At 40.8% G+C, this 19,103-nt stretch overlaps 1 protein-coding gene across 1 annotated transcript in view; it reads left to right on the forward strand.

Moving 5' to 3' along the window:
• GALNT14 (polypeptide N-acetylgalactosaminyltransferase 14) overlaps positions 1-19,103 on the forward strand; it is a 344,571-nt gene that overhangs the window by 248,198 nt on the left and 77,270 nt on the right. Inside the window, 4 exon segments of the mRNA XM_078149778.1 lie at positions 1,389-1,487; positions 13,654-13,721; positions 17,090-17,155; positions 17,329-17,450. Coding sequence (XP_078005904.1) covers positions 1,389-1,487; positions 13,654-13,721; positions 17,090-17,155; positions 17,329-17,450 — 355 coding nt within the window.

Below are 19,103 nucleotides of genomic sequence, written 5' to 3' on the forward strand. Positions count from 1 at the left end.
AGAAAACCAATTATATTGAAAGGAATAATACAAAATGCCAAGGAAACCAATTCTGTTGAAATAGTTATTTAAAAAATAAGTTCACTGACCTCAGGTTAAGAATCCCTGATTTAGTTCAATCCCTTTTATACTTTCTTTTTAAAAATATCAATATATCTATTTATCTCATTTTTATATCACCTTCATTTAAGGATATGTCTCTCCCATTTGCCTTACTCAGTGACTCATTCTATATAACAAAGAATTGTTTTTACAAAGAGATGGGGGAAAAAAACCAGTTCTGCAAAATCGTCCAACACAACAGCCATGCCTGACTGTACATGTAGTGTTCTGCATCTGTAGTTCCCCACCTCTCCAAAGAATGGAAGGAAGTATTTTCTTACCTCTTAGATGGGACTTTTAGTACTACTGCCACTCCTGCTTCCAAAACAGACTCTAGAGATTATGCCTTAGGAGAGCCAAGCCACTTTGCTCTGCATTCCCTGGGAATGTGAAGCCTCATCTTCCCCCTGGCAGGTTTTTTTCCTATTGCAGACACCTCCCTCCCTTCCCCTTCCTTCCCTTTCCACTCTTGCTCTGGGAACTGTAATCAAAGTCACCATTGCTCCTGGAAAGGACATGACAGTTGGCTGCCCTATTGTTCCACTTACAGCTCGTGGCTTCCCAGAAGATAACTCCTTCCCCTGGACACCACAACCCTCTATGTATTGTCTCCTTCATTAGAATATAGGTTACAAGGGCAGGGACTTCTGGGGATCCTTTTGTATTTGCATCATGAATCATTATAAATACAGTAGAGGTTTATGTTTTTTATTCAATCAGCCTCATAATGACAATGTCCACATTTTTTTTGATTATTCTTTCCATTCATAGTCATTATATGTATTGTCTTCTTGGTTATGTTTACTTCACTCTGCATCAGTTCATATAAGCCTTTCCTTGCTTCTCTGAATTCTCCCAATTTGTCATTTTCTTAAATGTGTGACAGAGGTGGGGCATTGATCTCCACCAATAGTGTGGAGCAATAGGCTTTGGGGTGGGTTACGTTTATACTCTGTACTACAGTATTTATGTACCAAGGAGTTAATCAATGTTTTTTAATAAAAGAAAAGAATAAGCATTTATATAGCACTTATTCTGTACCAGGCACTATCCTAAGCACTCTACATAATTTCCCATTTGATCTTCACAACAACCTTGTAAAGTAGGTGCTTTTTGCAGAGAAGGAAACTGAGGCAAACAGAAGTCAAATGACTTGCCCAGGGTTATATAGCTAATAAGTATCTGAGGCCAGATTTGAACTCAGGTCTTTCTGACTCCATACCTAGTACTCTATCCACTGTACCACCTAGCTGAATGAATGGATATTGTTTCTTTTTTCTCCCTAGATGTGCAACTTTGCACTATGGTCCAGACCTTCCTCCAACCAGCATCATCATCACCTTCCACAATGAAGCCAGGTCTACCCTTCTAAGGACCATCCGGAGGTAAGGCAGGATCATTCAATCAGTCAATCAAAAGGTATTTATTGAGTACGTATGTACCACATACTGTGGTGGGTGCAGTGGAGGGGTACAGATACTATATATACCATAGATACTAATTTCTGCCCCCAGGGATATTACCATCTTATCAGAAAAATTCAGATTCACTACCCTATCCCACCCCCAAGTGTGGGTCATGAGGGAGAAGAAGAAACGTAGGCTTCTTTCTTCTACTGCTTCCATGCAAAGCCCTCTGTGTTATTTTCTTCTTACAATTCAGGAGTGATGGACATTAGCCATCCTTCACATGAAAAAGTAGAAAAATCCCTGTGAATTAAGAAACCGTTGCGGAGTCAAAGACATGTCTTTCATTAGGGTTTTCCCTACAGAAGGCTTTTAGAGATCAGACACCATCTAATCCTTGTCATAAATCATAAAGCCCCAGAGGTTAAAAGGACTTCATATCTGAAAACAGAAAGCCTTCATCCCCACAAGGAATCATCCAGCCTGTACTTGAAACCCTCCAGTGAGGGGGAACTCACTACCTCCTCCCACAGCCTGTTCTACTTTTGGATGGCTCTAATGGTTGAGAAATGTTTCCTTGCATTGAGCTGAACATGGTACTCCGCCCCATTGCTCTTCCAGGACTAGTAGAACAAGACCAATCCTTCTACATGATGAACTTCATATACTTGTAGATGACAATCATGCCCCCACAAAATCTTCTTTTCTCCAGGCTAAACCTTCTTGTCTCTTCAGCTGATCTTCAGACGGCATGATCATAATTTCCTCACCATTCTGAGGGTGTCCTTCCAAACACTCTCCAGTTTGTCAAAGTCCTTCCTAAAAAATATGGTGCCCAGACCTAAGCACAATATTCTTGATGTGTTCTGACCAAGGCAAGGGGAAGTGGAATGGGATGGGAAAAAAACAACGCATCTATTAAGTGTTGGCTGTGGACCAGGCACTGTACTAAGTGTCAGGGGAGTGCCATCTAAACCCACTCTCAGGTAGATACATTAGCTTAGGTACATAGGCTTACATTTTAATAAGGAAAGATAGTACATGTGGGGTGGTGGTGGCCAGAGAGAAGTGTTTTGTTAGCAGTGATTTGATTAACTGTCCTCAGAGCTAGAGTATGAAAGGAGAAATTGGGAGGGAGGGGCAGGAATTGGGGTGGGGCATATGCTCTGTGGCATGGTATCCATAGTTACATGAGTTCAAGTCCAGGTTATATATGGTGAATGTTCACCAATAAGAAACCTCACAATCCTTGCCTCTCACTGCAATGTGAAACATTATATACATATATACACTTATATGTATATGTATATATACACACATAGACATATATAAACATACAAATATATAACAATATATACATATACATAAACATATATAAACATATACATATACATAGATAAATATACATACACACATCTCTATAGCTGTTATATTACGCTGCAGACTAATACTGAATTTTCAGGCCATTAAAATCTCCGAATATTTTTCAAAAAACTGTTGTCTAGTCATTCCTCCCTGTGATCAAAGGAGAGTTCTCATTTCCCCACAAGGATTAATTTTCCCTAAAAGGCATCAAAGCCATCCCTGAGACTTGATTGGCCCCAGCCTCTGTTGAGGCAGCTTTCTAGTCACTGAAGGACATAAAAAGTCCCATTCATATGGGGTCAGGACCCCTCCAACTTGGTAGATTTCTGAGGACCACTCAAGTGACCGTACCCTACCCTGCCGAACAGACTCGTTTCCATGTGAGGGGCCAGGTCCAGAACTAAATGCCTGCTGTGACCTTGCGTATGCACATCTTTGCTGTGTTAGGGCAAAGTAAACCTTTTGGTTAACCCTTTAATGTTTTACAAGTGCCTCATTTCTTTCCAACATTGAACCTGAACTAACAAAATGTTGACATTAGGCCTGCCCTTAACACTCCTCGATCTTACATATCTGAAACTGACTTTTTTTTTTTAACCTAAATGTTCCTCTTATTTGTTGGTCTTGACTGAACAATAGGTGGCATAGTGGACAGGGTGCTAGATTTGGATTGATACAGACCTGAGTTCAATCCTACCTCAGACACTAGCAGAGTCACCTTGGGCAAGTCACAACTTTTCTGTGCCTCAGGTGCCTTCATCTATAAAACAAGGGTAATAATAGCCCCTACTTTATAGGACTGTTGCAAGCATAAATAAGACAATATATGCAAAGGACTTTGTAAATCTTCAGTCCCTTTATAATTGTTATCATTGTCATCATCGTCATCATCATCATTGTCATCTCAGTTTATTTAACCATTGGTTTACTATTTTGGTCATTTTCAGGTTTGTTTGGATTTCTTTTTGCAATTACTAGTAATGTTGCTATGAATATCTCTGACCAGACCACAAGATTAAATTTATTTAGAGAGGCTTATTGACCTGAATGTTCTCTCTTCCCCATTCTTTGGACACCTTGCCCCATGGAAATGACCTGAGTAACTCATGGTATTAGAGACTTATCCAAATGGCCTTCAAGGAGATCAGCTGAGACCCATGATACAAATAATGAATCACCGTGAAGAAACTGCCCTGAATGATAGACAGTTCACTTTTGCCCATCGTATGCTGATTCCCAAAATGCCCTTGGGCATGCCAACCATCCACTTGCTGCAGAATTCATGCTAAAGTTAGGCCACCATGACTGTCCCTTCCACTGAGCCTATTCATTCCAGAATTGAACTTTAGATAGTTTTCAACACCTACAATAAGAGGGATAAGGAAAAAAAAGTCTGCAAAATAAACATTTTACAGAGTATAGTAGAGATATTCAATTTTGTAATTAATTGCACTCATTTATTTAGTGTCTACTATGTGCTAAGCACTGTGGTAGTCAAAGGTGATACAAAAAAACCCCAAACCCCAAACTCAAACAGCCTCTGTCCATAATGAGACTATATTCTAATAGAGGAGACAACAGGTACCTCTATAGAAGTAAACAAAGCACAGGGAAAGCAGATACAAGGGAAGCCTGGAGGGCAAAGCATTAGCATCTGGAGGTCAGGAAAGGTGCAGGAAGTGACTCTTGAAGCTCAGTCTTGAAGGAAACAAGGGATTCTGAGAAGCAGAAGGGAGCAGAGAGAGAGTTCCAGGAATGGGAGATATCTGTGCAAAGACACAGATTCAGCTTGCTGCATGAGGAAAAACAAGTAAAGGCAGCATGATAAAGTAGATGATAATAGCAGCTAGATGGCACAGTGGATAGAGCACCAGCCCTGGAGTCAGGAGGACCTGAGTTCAAATCTACTTTTAGACATTTAGCAGTTGTGTGACCCTGGGCAAGTCACTTAACCCTGATTGCCTCTAAAAATACTAACAAAAAATAAAAAAAGAAACTTACCCAGGGTCACATAGCTAGTAAAAAATCTGAGGGAGGATTTGAATTCAGGACTTCCTAACTCCAGATCCAGTCCTCTTATTCATGTACCACCTAGATATCTATAGTAGGATGATCTGTGGTACTTGGAGTCAGGAAAACCTAGATTCACATCCTGACTCTGACACTTACTAGTGGGTGATCATGGGCAAGTCACTTAAGGGATGGACTGGATGACCTCTAAGTGTCCCTTTTTGCCCTAAATCTATGATTCTGCAAGTAGGCCAGTGTAATTGAACTGCACTATGGTTCTTATCTGAGGACCTCTTCAAAAGACCAGTCTAGATATAAAATTTTCCCTAACCTAACAAGTCTCCTAACAAGCTTGGATGCCTGTGGGGTTGCCATCTTGTTTCAGGAGATATATGACATTTGTGCCCCTCCCCCCCAGCTTGACCAACTCATTTGATGGCTAGTTTAAGAGAATTTTAGACAACTCCATTAGAAGTATTGTCATGCACAGGGCCTCTCAAAGAGACAATCTTGACATTCCTTAGGCATGAGTCAGGCTGAACCTGCCCATGACTGGGCATTTAGACCAGCTCAGCAGTGACCTAAGCTAGCTGCTTCACTTTGACACATGCTGTCAGCATAGATGGAGATTTATAATACCCCATTAAAGCCAGGCCCTTGTTGAGAAAGAAAAATGCATCACTCATTTGGTCACTTGGTAGGACAAATTAATCTCCAGTCTCACAAGGAAACAAGATTAAATTCAGGTCAAAGAGTGCATCAAGTATAAGGAATCTTCAGACATTCCTATCATCTAACTGTATAATCTAAGACTTATGTCTCTTCTTTCCCTGTTAGATAGGATATAATAGTAGACAAAGCTGTCTACAGAAAACATTATGAATGACAAGAATTGAGGCAAGGGAAAACAACCCCAAGAGCCTAGTTTCTTATTAAAATTAATTTAAGCACCAAGCTTTGTCCTAATGAAGAGATGAGAAAACACATCCTTCTTTGCAAGTGTGGTGTACTATGGTATGGAACATTACATACACCATTAGGTTTGGTTGATGTTTTGGTTAGCTTTACTAAATTGGCTTTTTTCCACCTGTTTTAAAAATTATTTGTTACAAGAATGACTCTCAGGATAGAGAGGAAAGAGTAATATATTTGGAAATGAAGATGCTTTAAAAGGAAAAGCTATGAATAAAAAAAATAAATAATAAAACAAAAATAGAATCTTTTAAAAAACAAAATTAACATGAGCCAACAAATTAGCCAGAAACATAATTAAAGAAGAGAGATAGGGATTTGTCCTAGGGTGATGAATTTAGAAGATGCTGAATATATTGTTTAAGTGTGTTCTGATAGCTTTTGTGGTCCTTTAGTAGCTTGGAACCTATTTAACAAGATTAATTAGTGAGCATATGAAGCTATCAAGTAGTCAAGTTGGGTAAGCGCCTTCTCCTGCTCCACTGCAGTATCTAGAGGAGAGGCCTCATGCTGGTGTCCTAGAATCTCTGCCTTGTAGTTACAAGGTGAAATCCTGTTCTTCCCCCTAACTCCCATGCAAAAATTTATAGGAGGCAATGATTCAGATTCAAGTCCTGTCTCAGACTCTTATTATTTGTTTAACCTTGAGCAAATCACTTAATCATTCTTGGCCTCAGTTTCCTTACCTGTGCACTGAGGGAGATGAACAGGAGAGGACCTCAAATCCCTTTTTGTGCTACATCGATGATCTATCTAGTTATCCCTTTGTAGATAGCAATGAGACATAGAAGAATACCATTAGAGATTAATATAGACATCCTACCCAGAGAAACAGAAGAAGGTTATTTGAATACCTTTTGAGTGTTAGCTTGGAGATTGGGAAAAAAGAATTGCCCAGATAAAAATTTGTCACTGAGGTTCTAGTGTTAGCCAAGGAGGAGGATACCTTGGCTAACTGAAACACCTGTTTGGTTTAGTTACCAGGTGAATACCTAGCCTGGAAAAGACTTACCATTGGGTTATCATACTTTAGAGCCATCCTCTTACTTCTTTCTTTCAGTCTCCATTCACCCAGGCAGAGGTCTGATGCCACAAATAACAATCCTTCTGAACCTCAGTTTCCACATCTCTGAATTTCTTTGTTATTCTAACATTCTGTTCATTGTAATTCTGTTTTTGCTTATATTTTATTTGGGGAGTGGTAGTAGTAATGGAGAAAAATACTAAGAATATGAGAGGAGAGAAAAAGACAAATGGTCCACTTGGTGACTAGTGCCTGCTGTCAATGAATAAACTGACATTCTGGTTTATAGATCGGTATCCTTTGAGTTGGGGTCTCTCTGACCCATTTTTCCAGGGTATTAACCCCTCTGATTAAGCAGAGAGTAGAATTTATAGACCTTCTAGACCAAGCAACAAGAACTTAAGATAGAAGTGATTGATCCTTTAACTACCTGAAATTACTTAATGTGATGATCAAGACCATAATTAGCATTTAGACATCAAATCCTTGTGCATATATATGTGTGTATGTGTATATAGCACACATGCATGTTATAATATATGCATGTGCACATTGCATGTTTATACACCTAGGTGTGAATTACACATGTATATCATACATGATATGTCCATATGCACATATGCATAGTCTATATCTATAAATTCGCATATGTATATGTATACACATGTATGCCATATGTGTGTATACATATGTATTTATATATGAATGTAAAATTTACTCATGGACCTGACCCCACCACGGATCAGCATGGGAGCTTTAATTTGCTCCATTTCCAACCTGGGCTGATTTGCCCCTCCTTAGGCAACTTGGTAGCTCCTTCCTTCTGGGGCCAAACTTAGTGCTGACCCCAGATCAGCTCAGCCCATTGAGGCTCAAGCTCCTGAGCTCAAGAGATCTGCTGGCCTGGCCTCCCTAGTAGCTGAGATTATGCACATGAGCTACCACACCCAGCTTGCAATCATAAGTCTGTCCCTTTTCCTCTTCTTCTTTTTTTTTTTTTCCAAGAGAAAGAATCTTATTCATAGCTCTCAGATGTTGGGAATTAGTGTAGCCCTAGTGAAACAAGTACTAGACCCTGACTCAAAACACCTCAATTTGAATGACACTGGCTTTAAGTTGTGTGGTCATAGACAAGTCTCTTTAATCTCTCTATGCCTCAGTTTCCTTATATGTAAGATAGGGAAGGACAAATTAAAAAGCATCATCATCATCATCATCATCATCATCACCTCAAAGAATAGAATCAATCAAGTGGAGGGGGGAGAAAAGAAGAGCTTCCTCTTGTCAAAAAGCAACATGCTTGTCAGTTTTCATTTAATTACTTGTGATACAGAACTAAATTTTTAAGTAAAGATTTGCATTCTTGTGTTCTTTTTTTCTTTTTCTTTTTTTTTTTGGCGAGGCAATGGGGTTAAGTGACTTGCCCAGGGTCAAGCAGCTAGTAAGTCTTTGTTCTTTAAAAACAAAATATTTGCATTTGAAGGTTCAGTTAGGAAAATGATTTGTAAATCAGCGTGTATATAAAAATGTTAATTATTTATTATATTGCTATCAGGTAGACCCAGGTATGGGTCCCATTCAGTTATATACATACACATATATACATCTGTGTATATGTGTATGTAGATGTCTATTCTGTTTATAGGTGTATGCATAGGCATATACATATGCATTTTATATACACGCATGTGCATTCAACGCATATGTAGGTATGCATGTGTAATGAGGGGAACAGCATTAACAACTATGGAAATCAAGTAAGGCTTCTTGAAAGAGGTAAAACTTGAGCTGAGCCTTGATAGGAGTAGGGGTTAAATAAAAGAATCAGAAGCTGAGTTGGTATAGGGAATAGATAGAATACTGAACTTGGAGTCAGGAAAACCTGGGGTCAAATCCTTGATCTGACACATGCTACCTGTGTGACACAGGAAACAAACACTCATTTAGGTTTACTGACACTCAGTTTCTTCAATAGATGTGATAATATGTGTCCTGAATTTACTTACCTGTACAATATTGTATCCTCCATTAGACTATAAGCTCCTTGAGGGTAGGGACAGTCTTTTGCCTCTTTTTGTGTCTCCAGTACCTAGTACGGTGCCAGACACAGAACAGGTGCTAAATAAATGTTTGTTAATTAATTGATATATATCCTCAATGCCTGGCATATAGTGGATACTTAATCAATGCTACTTAAATGATTGATTAGGCAAGGAAGGCCAGAGGGGTCAGCTAGAAATTTCCATAGGTAGAGATGGCTCATAATTGAGGGGAACCTCCCTCATACTGTCCTGAGGGTCTTACCACTGATATAATAAGGGAGCTCCTCTTATAAGGAATTGTTTTTGGATTTCCAGAAATGAAACGTTCCACATTCTCCTTTTTTTACTTTCTCAGGGTTTCCAACATCTTAGACCTAGGCCAGTTCCTAGCCCATTCAGGACTTTCCACGTACTCTTTCAGGCAATTCTAAAGAGATAATAGAATGCCAGAGCAGGAACACTAGAGACTGTACTCCGGCCTGCTTCACTTTACAGATGAGAAATTTGAGTCCCAGAGAGAAGAATGCAGCTTGTCTAAGGTCTCTTAGCTACCCAGCAGCAGAAACTGGTCTGGAAACCAGGCCCTCTGACTCCCAACATCAGCTTTCCCCAATCTTTATGCTGAAGTACTGAATATTTTAGCATCCAAGCCCTCCCATCAGCCTGGGCAGGCAGCCATGCTCCCCAGGGCTGTAATGGAACTTGGTTCTCTGCCCATCCAAGTCTTGTAGAACAGTCTTGGTCTGAATCCCATAATCTCCCTTCCTACCCCTTGCCATCCAGCTTCAGGTCACAGCAACCTATGACCAGCCTCTGGCCATAGGGATGCTGAGACCGGATCAGTGTTTATTTCATTAAGCGAGCGTTGATTGAGTGCTTTCTGGTACAAGGGGTTTGGTGGGGCTCCCAAGGAAGTAGAGGGCACAGTGATTGCTTTTGGGGAGCTTGCCCCCTAGCTGTGAAAATAAATAATTGAAAATGATGATGATGATGATGAAAATAACCTTGGGATGTAGGTTTATCACAATCCTCATTTTACAAATAAAGAAGCTAAGGCTGAGAGATATAAAGTGATTTAACAAGGATTTGTTGTTGTTGAGACGTTTCAGTTGTGTCCGACTCTTTGTGGCCTCATTTGGGGCTTCCTTGACAGAGATACTAGAGTGATTTGCCATTTCCTTCTTCAGCTCATTTTACAGATGATAGAACTGAGGCAAACAGGGTTGAGTGACTTGCCCAGGGTCACACAGCTAGTAAGCTCCTGAGGATGGAATTGAACTGAGGAAGATGATTCTTCCTGACTCCAGGTCTAGCACTCTATCTATTGGGCCACCTAGCTACTCCATTGTGTGAGGTATGAGGCAAGATTAGAATTCAAGTATTCTTGATTCTAAGTCCAGCACTTCCACCACCTGAGCTCCTCAATATCCACATTAGAACCAGCTAAATGATAACTCTAGGAGGCAGACAAGTAGATGTTTGCTAGTATAATCACACATGGTACGTGCATGTGATTACAGATGGAAGGGATCTTAGAGATCTTTTAGTCTAAACCCCTCTTTCTACAAATGATGAAACGAGGACCAGAGAGAGGATGGAGGGACTGTTCCCAATAAGTCAAAGATCCTAGATTTGAATTCAGATCTTCTGATCCCAAGTTCATGGTGCTATGTTAATATGTGTCAAAGAAATTCAAAGCATGAGGAAAGAGAAGCTTGAGTTTGGGTAAGTCAATGAAGATGCCAAGCTGAAGGTGATTTGAGATCTAGGCCTTGAAGGAAGTGAAGGATTTAGTGGAAAGAGTGGTGGTCATGGATGGCTCTTCATCTGGGAAGTCCAGCCACGAGAATCAGCATAAGCAAAGAGATGGAGGCAGAAACTCAAGGAGGATCATAGGTCTGGAAGAATAGACCTCCCAGGCTGTTTGGTCCCACCCATTCATTTACAGATCAGGAACCTAAAGCCTAGGGAGATTGAATGATCTGCCCATCATCACACAAGTAGTAAGTTACAGTTAGGATTTGAATTCCATTCCAGTGTCCTTTCTATTACCCAGGGCTAGCAGATGGAGGAAGGGCAAGTCCAAGAAAGTGACCACCTTGGTGAGAGGCCAAATGCAGCATTTAGTGGTAAATCATCAGGGGAGGGTCTAGTTGTAGAATCTTGATCCTGTTTCTAGCTTTGACCTTTGGGATACCGAAGAAGTCCAGTGCCTCATCCTAGGTCTCCTGAGCCCTCAGCCACTTTGCATGAGACCCTGCTGTTGCTCAAATTGTCCTGATTAAAAGAGCAAAAACAAGCCAGGTGTTAGCTGGAAATGGTATAATTAGCACTTAGTGCTGACGACTTTTTTTTTTTAAACCTTGGACATTTTTTATTCGCTAATCATCTCCCAGTACGGCTGAGTTCCGAGCTCTCACACGATTTACCTTTTGATGTTCACATAAGAGAACTCTTGAATTTCAAAGAGCCGGCGGGGATTTGAGGGAGTAAAATGCCGAAGCTGCAGCTGTAATCAAACCTCATTAAAGGTTATTCTTCAAGCAATTTTTTTCCCTCCCGTTTTCCCTTTCTCTCCCCTCTGTAATTAGAGGGTTGGCTGTTGGGGGTGGTTGGGTTCCCCTCATCCCCAGTGGTGATCATGGTAAGGCTTCCTCCTCCGTCTCCCCTCCCTGGGGATGGTTTCACATGATGGCAACCTCTGTCCCCTTCTTCAGTGAATTTGACGATGGGGCTTGGGTCTTTGTGATGCGGTTCTATTTTCCACTTTGTCCTAGTTGCCATGGTGAGAATTAATACTTCACAAATAAAGGGAATTCCAAGAATAAAGTTCTTATTGTGGGTTGCTGAACACCCAGTACAAAAGAGAGCTCTGAAAAGGACACTCTAGGAAATGAGGATCCAAGCCCACTCATTCCCATCCTCCTCCTACTGTTCACATTGGGGCACATCCTAGAGTCAGCACCATGGTCAAGGGAGCTGCCATGTGTTCAGCAGTGTGATTGGATTTGCTCCAAGAGACTAATGATAATATTAACCGTCATTTCTATAGTACTTTACTTGCATTATTTCATCTGAGCTTGGTAACCACCCTGTGAAATAGGTGCTCCAAATATCCATATCAGGCTAACTCAGACTTGAGAGGTCAAGTTGTCAATATTCACTCAGCTAATGATGTTGGAAGAAAGACTTTAACCCAGGACTTCCTGACTTTAACACTCCTATCTACTGTGCCATGTTGCCTCTCATGGCATCTAATGTCTCCTGAAATTAACATGGTGGATGCTGCTCCACATTCATTCACCTGGACATGCAGTTGATTGCCTGTTCAGAGTATCTGTCTCTTCTTGAACCTTTAGCATTTTTTTTCTCTTACTTCCCTTCATGCTTATATAGTATCTATCTGCTTTAGCATCTTTCTTGGTTCTTTCTCCCTAGTCTGCCTGCTGGCTATGATTCACCACTGTGTCCCCTGCTCCCTCTTCACCCACTCGCTTGGCAATCCCTATTCATTCTCACAACTTTTCCTGTTGATTTCTATCTGAAATATTCTTAAATTCATATAGTTTTATCAGCCACCTAGAATGATCAGGGAGGACTCTAATCCCATGCCTACCACCACATAACAAACTTTGTGTGATCTTGAGCAAGTCACTTAACCTCAGTTTCCCCATCTGTATATTTTGGGGATTGAATTAGGTTATTTCTAAGAACTCTTCTAGCTTTGATGTGCTGGATTCTAGGATTCTATCTCACTTATGCAAGCATGGATCTCATAACAAAATTATGGCATTATTGCATCTAACCCTCTTTCCAGACCCATATTTCTTGCTACTTGTAGAGCCTCTCTATTTTTTAATAACTTGTCATCATCCAAGATGGAATACATTTAAAACCTCATTCTGGATCTATTCCCTACCCTACCTTCCCAATTTTGAGAATATGTGTAAGCTTCCCTAGTAGAATGTAAGCTCCTCAAGGGCAAGAACTATTTCTTTTTTTGTCATTGTGTCCCTAATACTTGGCAAAGTGACCGACATAAAGCAGGCAATTAATAAATGCTTGTTGAATTGTGGTGAGGATCTCCTGCCTCTTCTATTACCATCATTGATGCTACTACAGTTCTTCCTAGAGTGAACTTAAATTCCTCCTACTTTTTACCTCTATTACCAGTCTGGCTGATTCTTTCTTCATAATATTTAAATCAGAAAGCATTTATTAAGTATCCCCTTCTCTTCTTGGCCATGCCAATGGATAGTGACATCCCAAACAGTCCTGCTCATCCCAAAGCCGTGCCTTTTATCATCCTTCAGTCTAAAAACATCAGTAATTTTTGCACACTTAATGTGTGTGACCCCTTTTTCCTTCTTGGCATAATTCTGGCACTACCTCAATTTATCCTAACTCATATGGAGAGACTCGGTTACTTTCTTTCTTAATAATTTTTGGCCACATTTTGGTATCTCAACTCCACAAAAAGTCCATTACAAATAGAACCTGAAAGGTTTAGATTGATTAACCTTGAATATGAAACAAGGGCCGAAGGTTTGGGTTTTTGCCTCTATTTCTTGAAAAATAAACCTAGTGTTTTCTTTCCTTTAGTTGATATCACCCTCTACCCACACTGGAACAGATCTGATCTCAACCCCACCACCTCCTTCCTCTAACAATGTGTGCTTTTGTTTTTCTTACCATTTTTGCTATAATGGTTTTTCCTCTCTCCGTCTCACAGCGTGTCAAACCGAACTCCAGTGCATCTGGTCCAGGAGATCATATTAGTGGATGACTTCAGTGATGACCGTAAGTATTGACATTTCATTTCTTTCTTATTTGGATCCAAAGCATAGGAGTGGCACTCCGTACTGCACTCGTTCCCAGGGGACCAGGAAAGTCTAAGCATGCTTGGAGAATTTCCATCTGAATAAAAGAAGAGAATTGATCTTAATGAATCTTTTAAAGCTCCTTTTGTGACCCAATGGAAACAAGTCTAAGTGTGTGCCAGATAATTTTATGGCAACTTGATGTAGTGGGGAAAGCACTGAGCTTGGAGTCAGGAAAATCTAGGTTTTAATTCTGTTTCAGTTATTTAATATCTGTGAGACACTGGACCAGTCACTATGAACTTCAGTTTCCTCATTTGCAAAATGGAATATTAATAACATTTATCTCATAGGGGTGTGGTGAGGTCATACAAGATAATGTATGAAAAAATGTTTTGCAAACCAGAAAGTACTTTATAAATGTGAGCTATTGCTACATGTCTGGGCCTATTACTATGTGAGTCTGTGTTCCTGTCTGATCATGCACTTGACAAGGTGTGTTTCCCTCCCTCTCTAACCTGAACTTCTGCTTCTGCTTGGACCATTGCAGTGACCTCTTAATTGGTCTCCCTGGTTTAAGTCTCTCCCTCTCCATTCTAAGTCTCTCTCTTTTCTAGTCAATCCTCCACACAATGGACACAGTCATTTTCCTAAAACACAAGTCCAACCTCACTTGATAAGCTACAGTAGTTCTCTATTACCCCTAGGAACAAACAGAGACTCCTCTGTTTTGATATTCTAAATTTTTCATAACACAGCTGCAACTTGCAAATACATACACACACACACACACACACACACACATATGTGTGTGCATATATACATATACACGGATTTCTATGTCTACATGTATATACACATGTATATATGTGCATATACACATGTGTATACATGCATACATATACTATTATTGCTGTTCATCATTTATGTCATGTCTGACTCTTCATAGCCCCATATGGGGTTTTCTTTAGCAAAGATACTGGAGTGATTTGCCATTTTCTTCTCCAGCTCATTTACAGATGAGGAAACTGAGGCAAACAGGGTTAAGTGACTTGCCCATGGTCGTACAACCTGTAAGTGCCTGAGGCTGAATCTGAACTCATGAAGATGAGTCTTTCTGACTCCAGGCCCAGAGCCCTATGTACTTTGTCACCTAGCCACGCTATATAAATATAAATATAAATATAAGTAAATAAGCAAACAAATGAATAGATGAATAAATAAATGAATGAACATATATGTATATGTGTATATGTATATAGTCACACATATATGTGTGTGTAATATATACACATATGACTTCTTTCTTTCAACAGTGTAGCCAAATTGTCCTTCTCAGTGTTCCACAAACACAACACTCCATCATCCTTGCCTCTCTGCTCACCTCCCCATCTGTAAAATGCACATCTCCTCACCCCATGGTAATTTCCTTTATGGCTCAGCTTAAGTACCACCTTTGGCATTGAAGCCTTTTCTGAACCCCCTAGCATCTAGTGCTCTCTCAAAACTGCACAGTGTGCATTTTGTATATATTCTGTATTTGTTGTATATTTATGTAAATGGTGTCTCCAGTAGAGTGCAAGATCCTTGAGGGCAGGAATTGTTTCCTTTTTGTCTTCAGATCTCTACTACCTAGCTAAGTACCCAGTGTATAGTCAGCACTTAATAAATGAATGTTGATTGATCATAAATGGCTACCCCATCCCTTTAAAGATTTTAACCTAGAACTCACTTCAGTGTGAGTAAATGTCATTTCCTTACCCTTGCTCTGTGTGAAGACATCTCAGCCAAAGCTTGACCTGGAATGAAAGGGTTCCCTTTACTTCCTAGATACCCAGTTTAGTATTATCTTATCCCCTCTACACCTCACACCTCTTTCCCCCTCTTATACCCAGGAGACCTGTCGGGGCCATGCCTCTGGGCTGCACAGATAAATTTCTGTTGCCCAGTTACTCAGTCAACAAACATTTATTTAAGGGCTTATTGCGTGCCAGACGCTGTGCTAAGTATTGGGGGTACAAAAAGAAGCAAATGACAATCCCTAATTTCAAGGAGCTTACAGTCTAATGGAGGAAGATAACATGCAAACAAATATATACAAAGACAGCGATATACTGGATAAATAGGAAATAATGAACAGAGGGAAGGCAGTGTAATTAAGAGGGGTTGGAGAAGGCTTCCTGTAAAAGGTGAGATTTTAGATGGAATTTGAAGGAAACCAAGCAAGAGGGAGAAATGAGAAAGGAGAGCATTCCAGGCTTGTAGGACGTCCAGAGAAGATGCCCAGAGATAAGAATGGAGTGTTTCATTTGTGGAACAGCCAGGATGCCAATGTCATTAGGTCAAAGAGTGTGAGGCACAAACAACCCCTGTCCTCAGCGAGCTTACATTATAATGAGGGTCATACCATGGAAATAACTAGGTACATATAAGATACACCAGATATTCTAAAATTCTATGTGCAGTTTTAAACTATTATAGCCTGGAAATGCACAACTATAACTTTTGGGTTGCCCAGCAGCTGTGGGAAATGGGAAACTCCTACACTGAGGGGCATTGAGCTGGTTCTTATAGGAAGCGAATGATTCCAAGAGCAGAGGGCACCTTAGACATCCCCTACATCCAGTTGGTCTTTAGCACCCTCACCCCAGTGTGATAGGAATATCTTGGACTCCATGGTCTGTAGAGAAGGAGGCTCCATAGCTTTCCTGCATGACCAAGCCAAGGTTTTACTGCAGCCTTAGAAGAGTCTTAGCAAAAGGTGTCAGGTACCCTAATTCAGGCTGGAAAACCAAAAAATACTCCCCACTTAAACACATTGCATTAGGAATGTTTTTGGTTTTTTGTTTTTTAATTCCCAGACTTGTCACTTCTTTGATATAGGAATCTTATATCTAGGAAATTCACTCTAGGAAATTCACTCTACAAGGCAGATGAGCAACTTGTTAGTAATATTTCGTGTTAGAGCTCAGAGCACTGAAAGGTTAAGTGATTTGCCAGGGTCCCACAGCCAGTGAGGCAGAAGTTGAACCCAGGTCCTTCTGATTTCGCTTCCAGCTCTCTGTCCCCTTGGGTAGGCCACTTATTTTGAGCCATTTTTCATAATTGTGGTGATTAGGATTCAGCCCACAGACCATTCAGCTTCTTCCTCTCCTGTTTTCTTGCTGTTCCAAGCCAAGAGTAGGAAGTCATCAGAATTGAGTAGTGTCAGGGAAATTGGAAACAGGTCAGGGGACTGGGCTTCCAGGAAGGATCCCCTGCTCCTCACGTCCCCCTGCAGTACAAAAGTTGCCCCTGGAGCGTGGAGGCCAGGATGCTCACTCATCATCCCATTTTATCTTTTGCAAGCTGACGATTGCCAACTGCTGAGCAAGCTACCCAAGGTGAAATGCTTACGGAATGAACAGCGGGAAGGTAAGAGAAAATCAGCTTCCCAAGGGGGACTCCCAGGGACAGGGGAAAAGGGATGGTGATGCAGGGAGCAGGGAGGCTGGCTGCTCTGTCAGTCATAGCCTTAAAGACTTATAGAGGGACTGCGGACCAGTCCCAAGGGGGTACTTGCATGGCCATTTGTCCTCATTCTACAGGGCTGATCCGTTCTCGGATCCGGGGAGCAGACCTAGCCCAGGCCAGCATCCTGACTTTTCTTGACAGCCACTGTGAGGTAAACAAAGACTGGCTTCTGCCCCTCCTGCATAGGATCAAAGAGGTGAGTAGAGCCCAGGAGCTGCTTCCAGCTGTGTCCCTGAATGCTGGGCCCTTTTCTTATACCAAGTGGGGGCCTAAGGAGGCTGGTTAGTACAAAATGATGTTCAGGCTTCCAGAATAAGGACGAGGTTTGGTTTCTGTGAAATATTTGGGGTAGGGAGATAGGGCTGATCCAGTGATGTGTTGGTAAATCTTGAACACCTGGCTTTCAAAAAAAAAAAGTGAATGCCAGACACATTTTAAAGCTTCATCTGCATTATTAAAATTTTATTCACCACTTTCTTTAGTCTTGGACTGGAGGTCAGCAAACTATAGCCCATAGGCCAAATGCCAATCAGTGCCTACTTTTGCATAGCCCAACAGCTAAGAATGGTTTTTCTGTTTTTAAACGTAAACTTTTTTTACGCATTTAAATATAATGTAAACTATTTAAATGTAAATTTGTTATGTTTTTAAATAAAGGGCTGTACAATAGCCGGCAGCAAGCCAGATTTGGCCCGTTGGCTGTCACATCAGAAGTCTAAATGCTCACAATGAAAATTTAACAACTGGCTCTCACAAACTGGCACACCCATGGGTTGGCCACTCTTGTGGAATAGTTTAGCAGTCTCTGGGGAGCATCCATCCTACCTTCATCAGGGACAGAAAGCTGTTGAGCTGGCCAGACCTAAAGATATAAACTTTTTTACCTGTGTTTTAGTGGAGGAGGTACTGCTCTTGGTGTCAGGTGAGTCTTGGGTTCAAATTGGGGCAAGTCATTTGTATCTCCGAGCCTTCGTTTTCTCACTGGATGATAATGCCTGAATTACCTACCCTACAGGATTTTCATGAGGGTCAAATAAGAAAATGAATATAAAGTGCTTTCAAAACCTATTACTATTATTGATTTATTGTTGTTGAGTCATTTTAATTGTGTCTGATTCTTTGTGACCCCCATTTTGGGGTTTTATCAGCAAAGGCACTAGAAATGAGGAAACTGAGGCAAACAAGGTTAAGTGACTTGCCCAGGGTCACACAGGTAGTAAGTCTGAGGTCAGATTTGATGTCTTCCCATTTCTAAGTTGAGTGTTCTATCCACTATGCCACTTAGTTGCCCACTACTATTGACATAACAGCAAAACAAACAAGCAAACATTAAAAAAAACAACCTCACTGTCTCTGTAGATGGAGGAGGAGGATCAAGTCTCTCCTCTGATATTTACTACCTTGGGCAAGTCGTTTAAAACTTCCCGGTCCTCAGTTTCCACATCTGGAAAGAGGAGTTGTACCAAGTAGCCCCTAATATTCCTCTGATTCCATGGTTATCATTTATCTGTCATTCACCTCCACCACAGAGTAGTCTGCCACTGTCCACCAGCATCTGGGACAAGATGGACCAAACTAGGTGGCAGGATATCTGGCCTATTAATTTTTTCATCCAATGAAAAACTCTTTCTGCCTCAATTTCCTCCTTTGAGAAAACATAACAGCAACAAAATAATAATCATAACAACACGTATCTCCAGCGTACATTCAGGAGCGGGCCTTAAGAGTCTGAATTTCCACCCATCGGTGTTCAGTTCTCTCCCTCAACTCTCTCCTTTGCTGTGTGGCCAGAGTCGAGGGTGCTTTTCATCCCTATTACTTGACCCTTACTGTCCCAAAAGGATAAAAA

The sequence above is a fragment of the Phascolarctos cinereus genome, unplaced genomic scaffold (genome assembly GCF_003287225.1).
Source record: "Phascolarctos cinereus isolate Bilbo 61053 unplaced genomic scaffold, phaCin_HiC Scaffold_2;HRSCAF=192, whole genome shotgun sequence".
Classification (NCBI taxonomy): Eukaryota; Metazoa; Chordata; class Mammalia; order Diprotodontia; family Phascolarctidae; genus Phascolarctos; species Phascolarctos cinereus.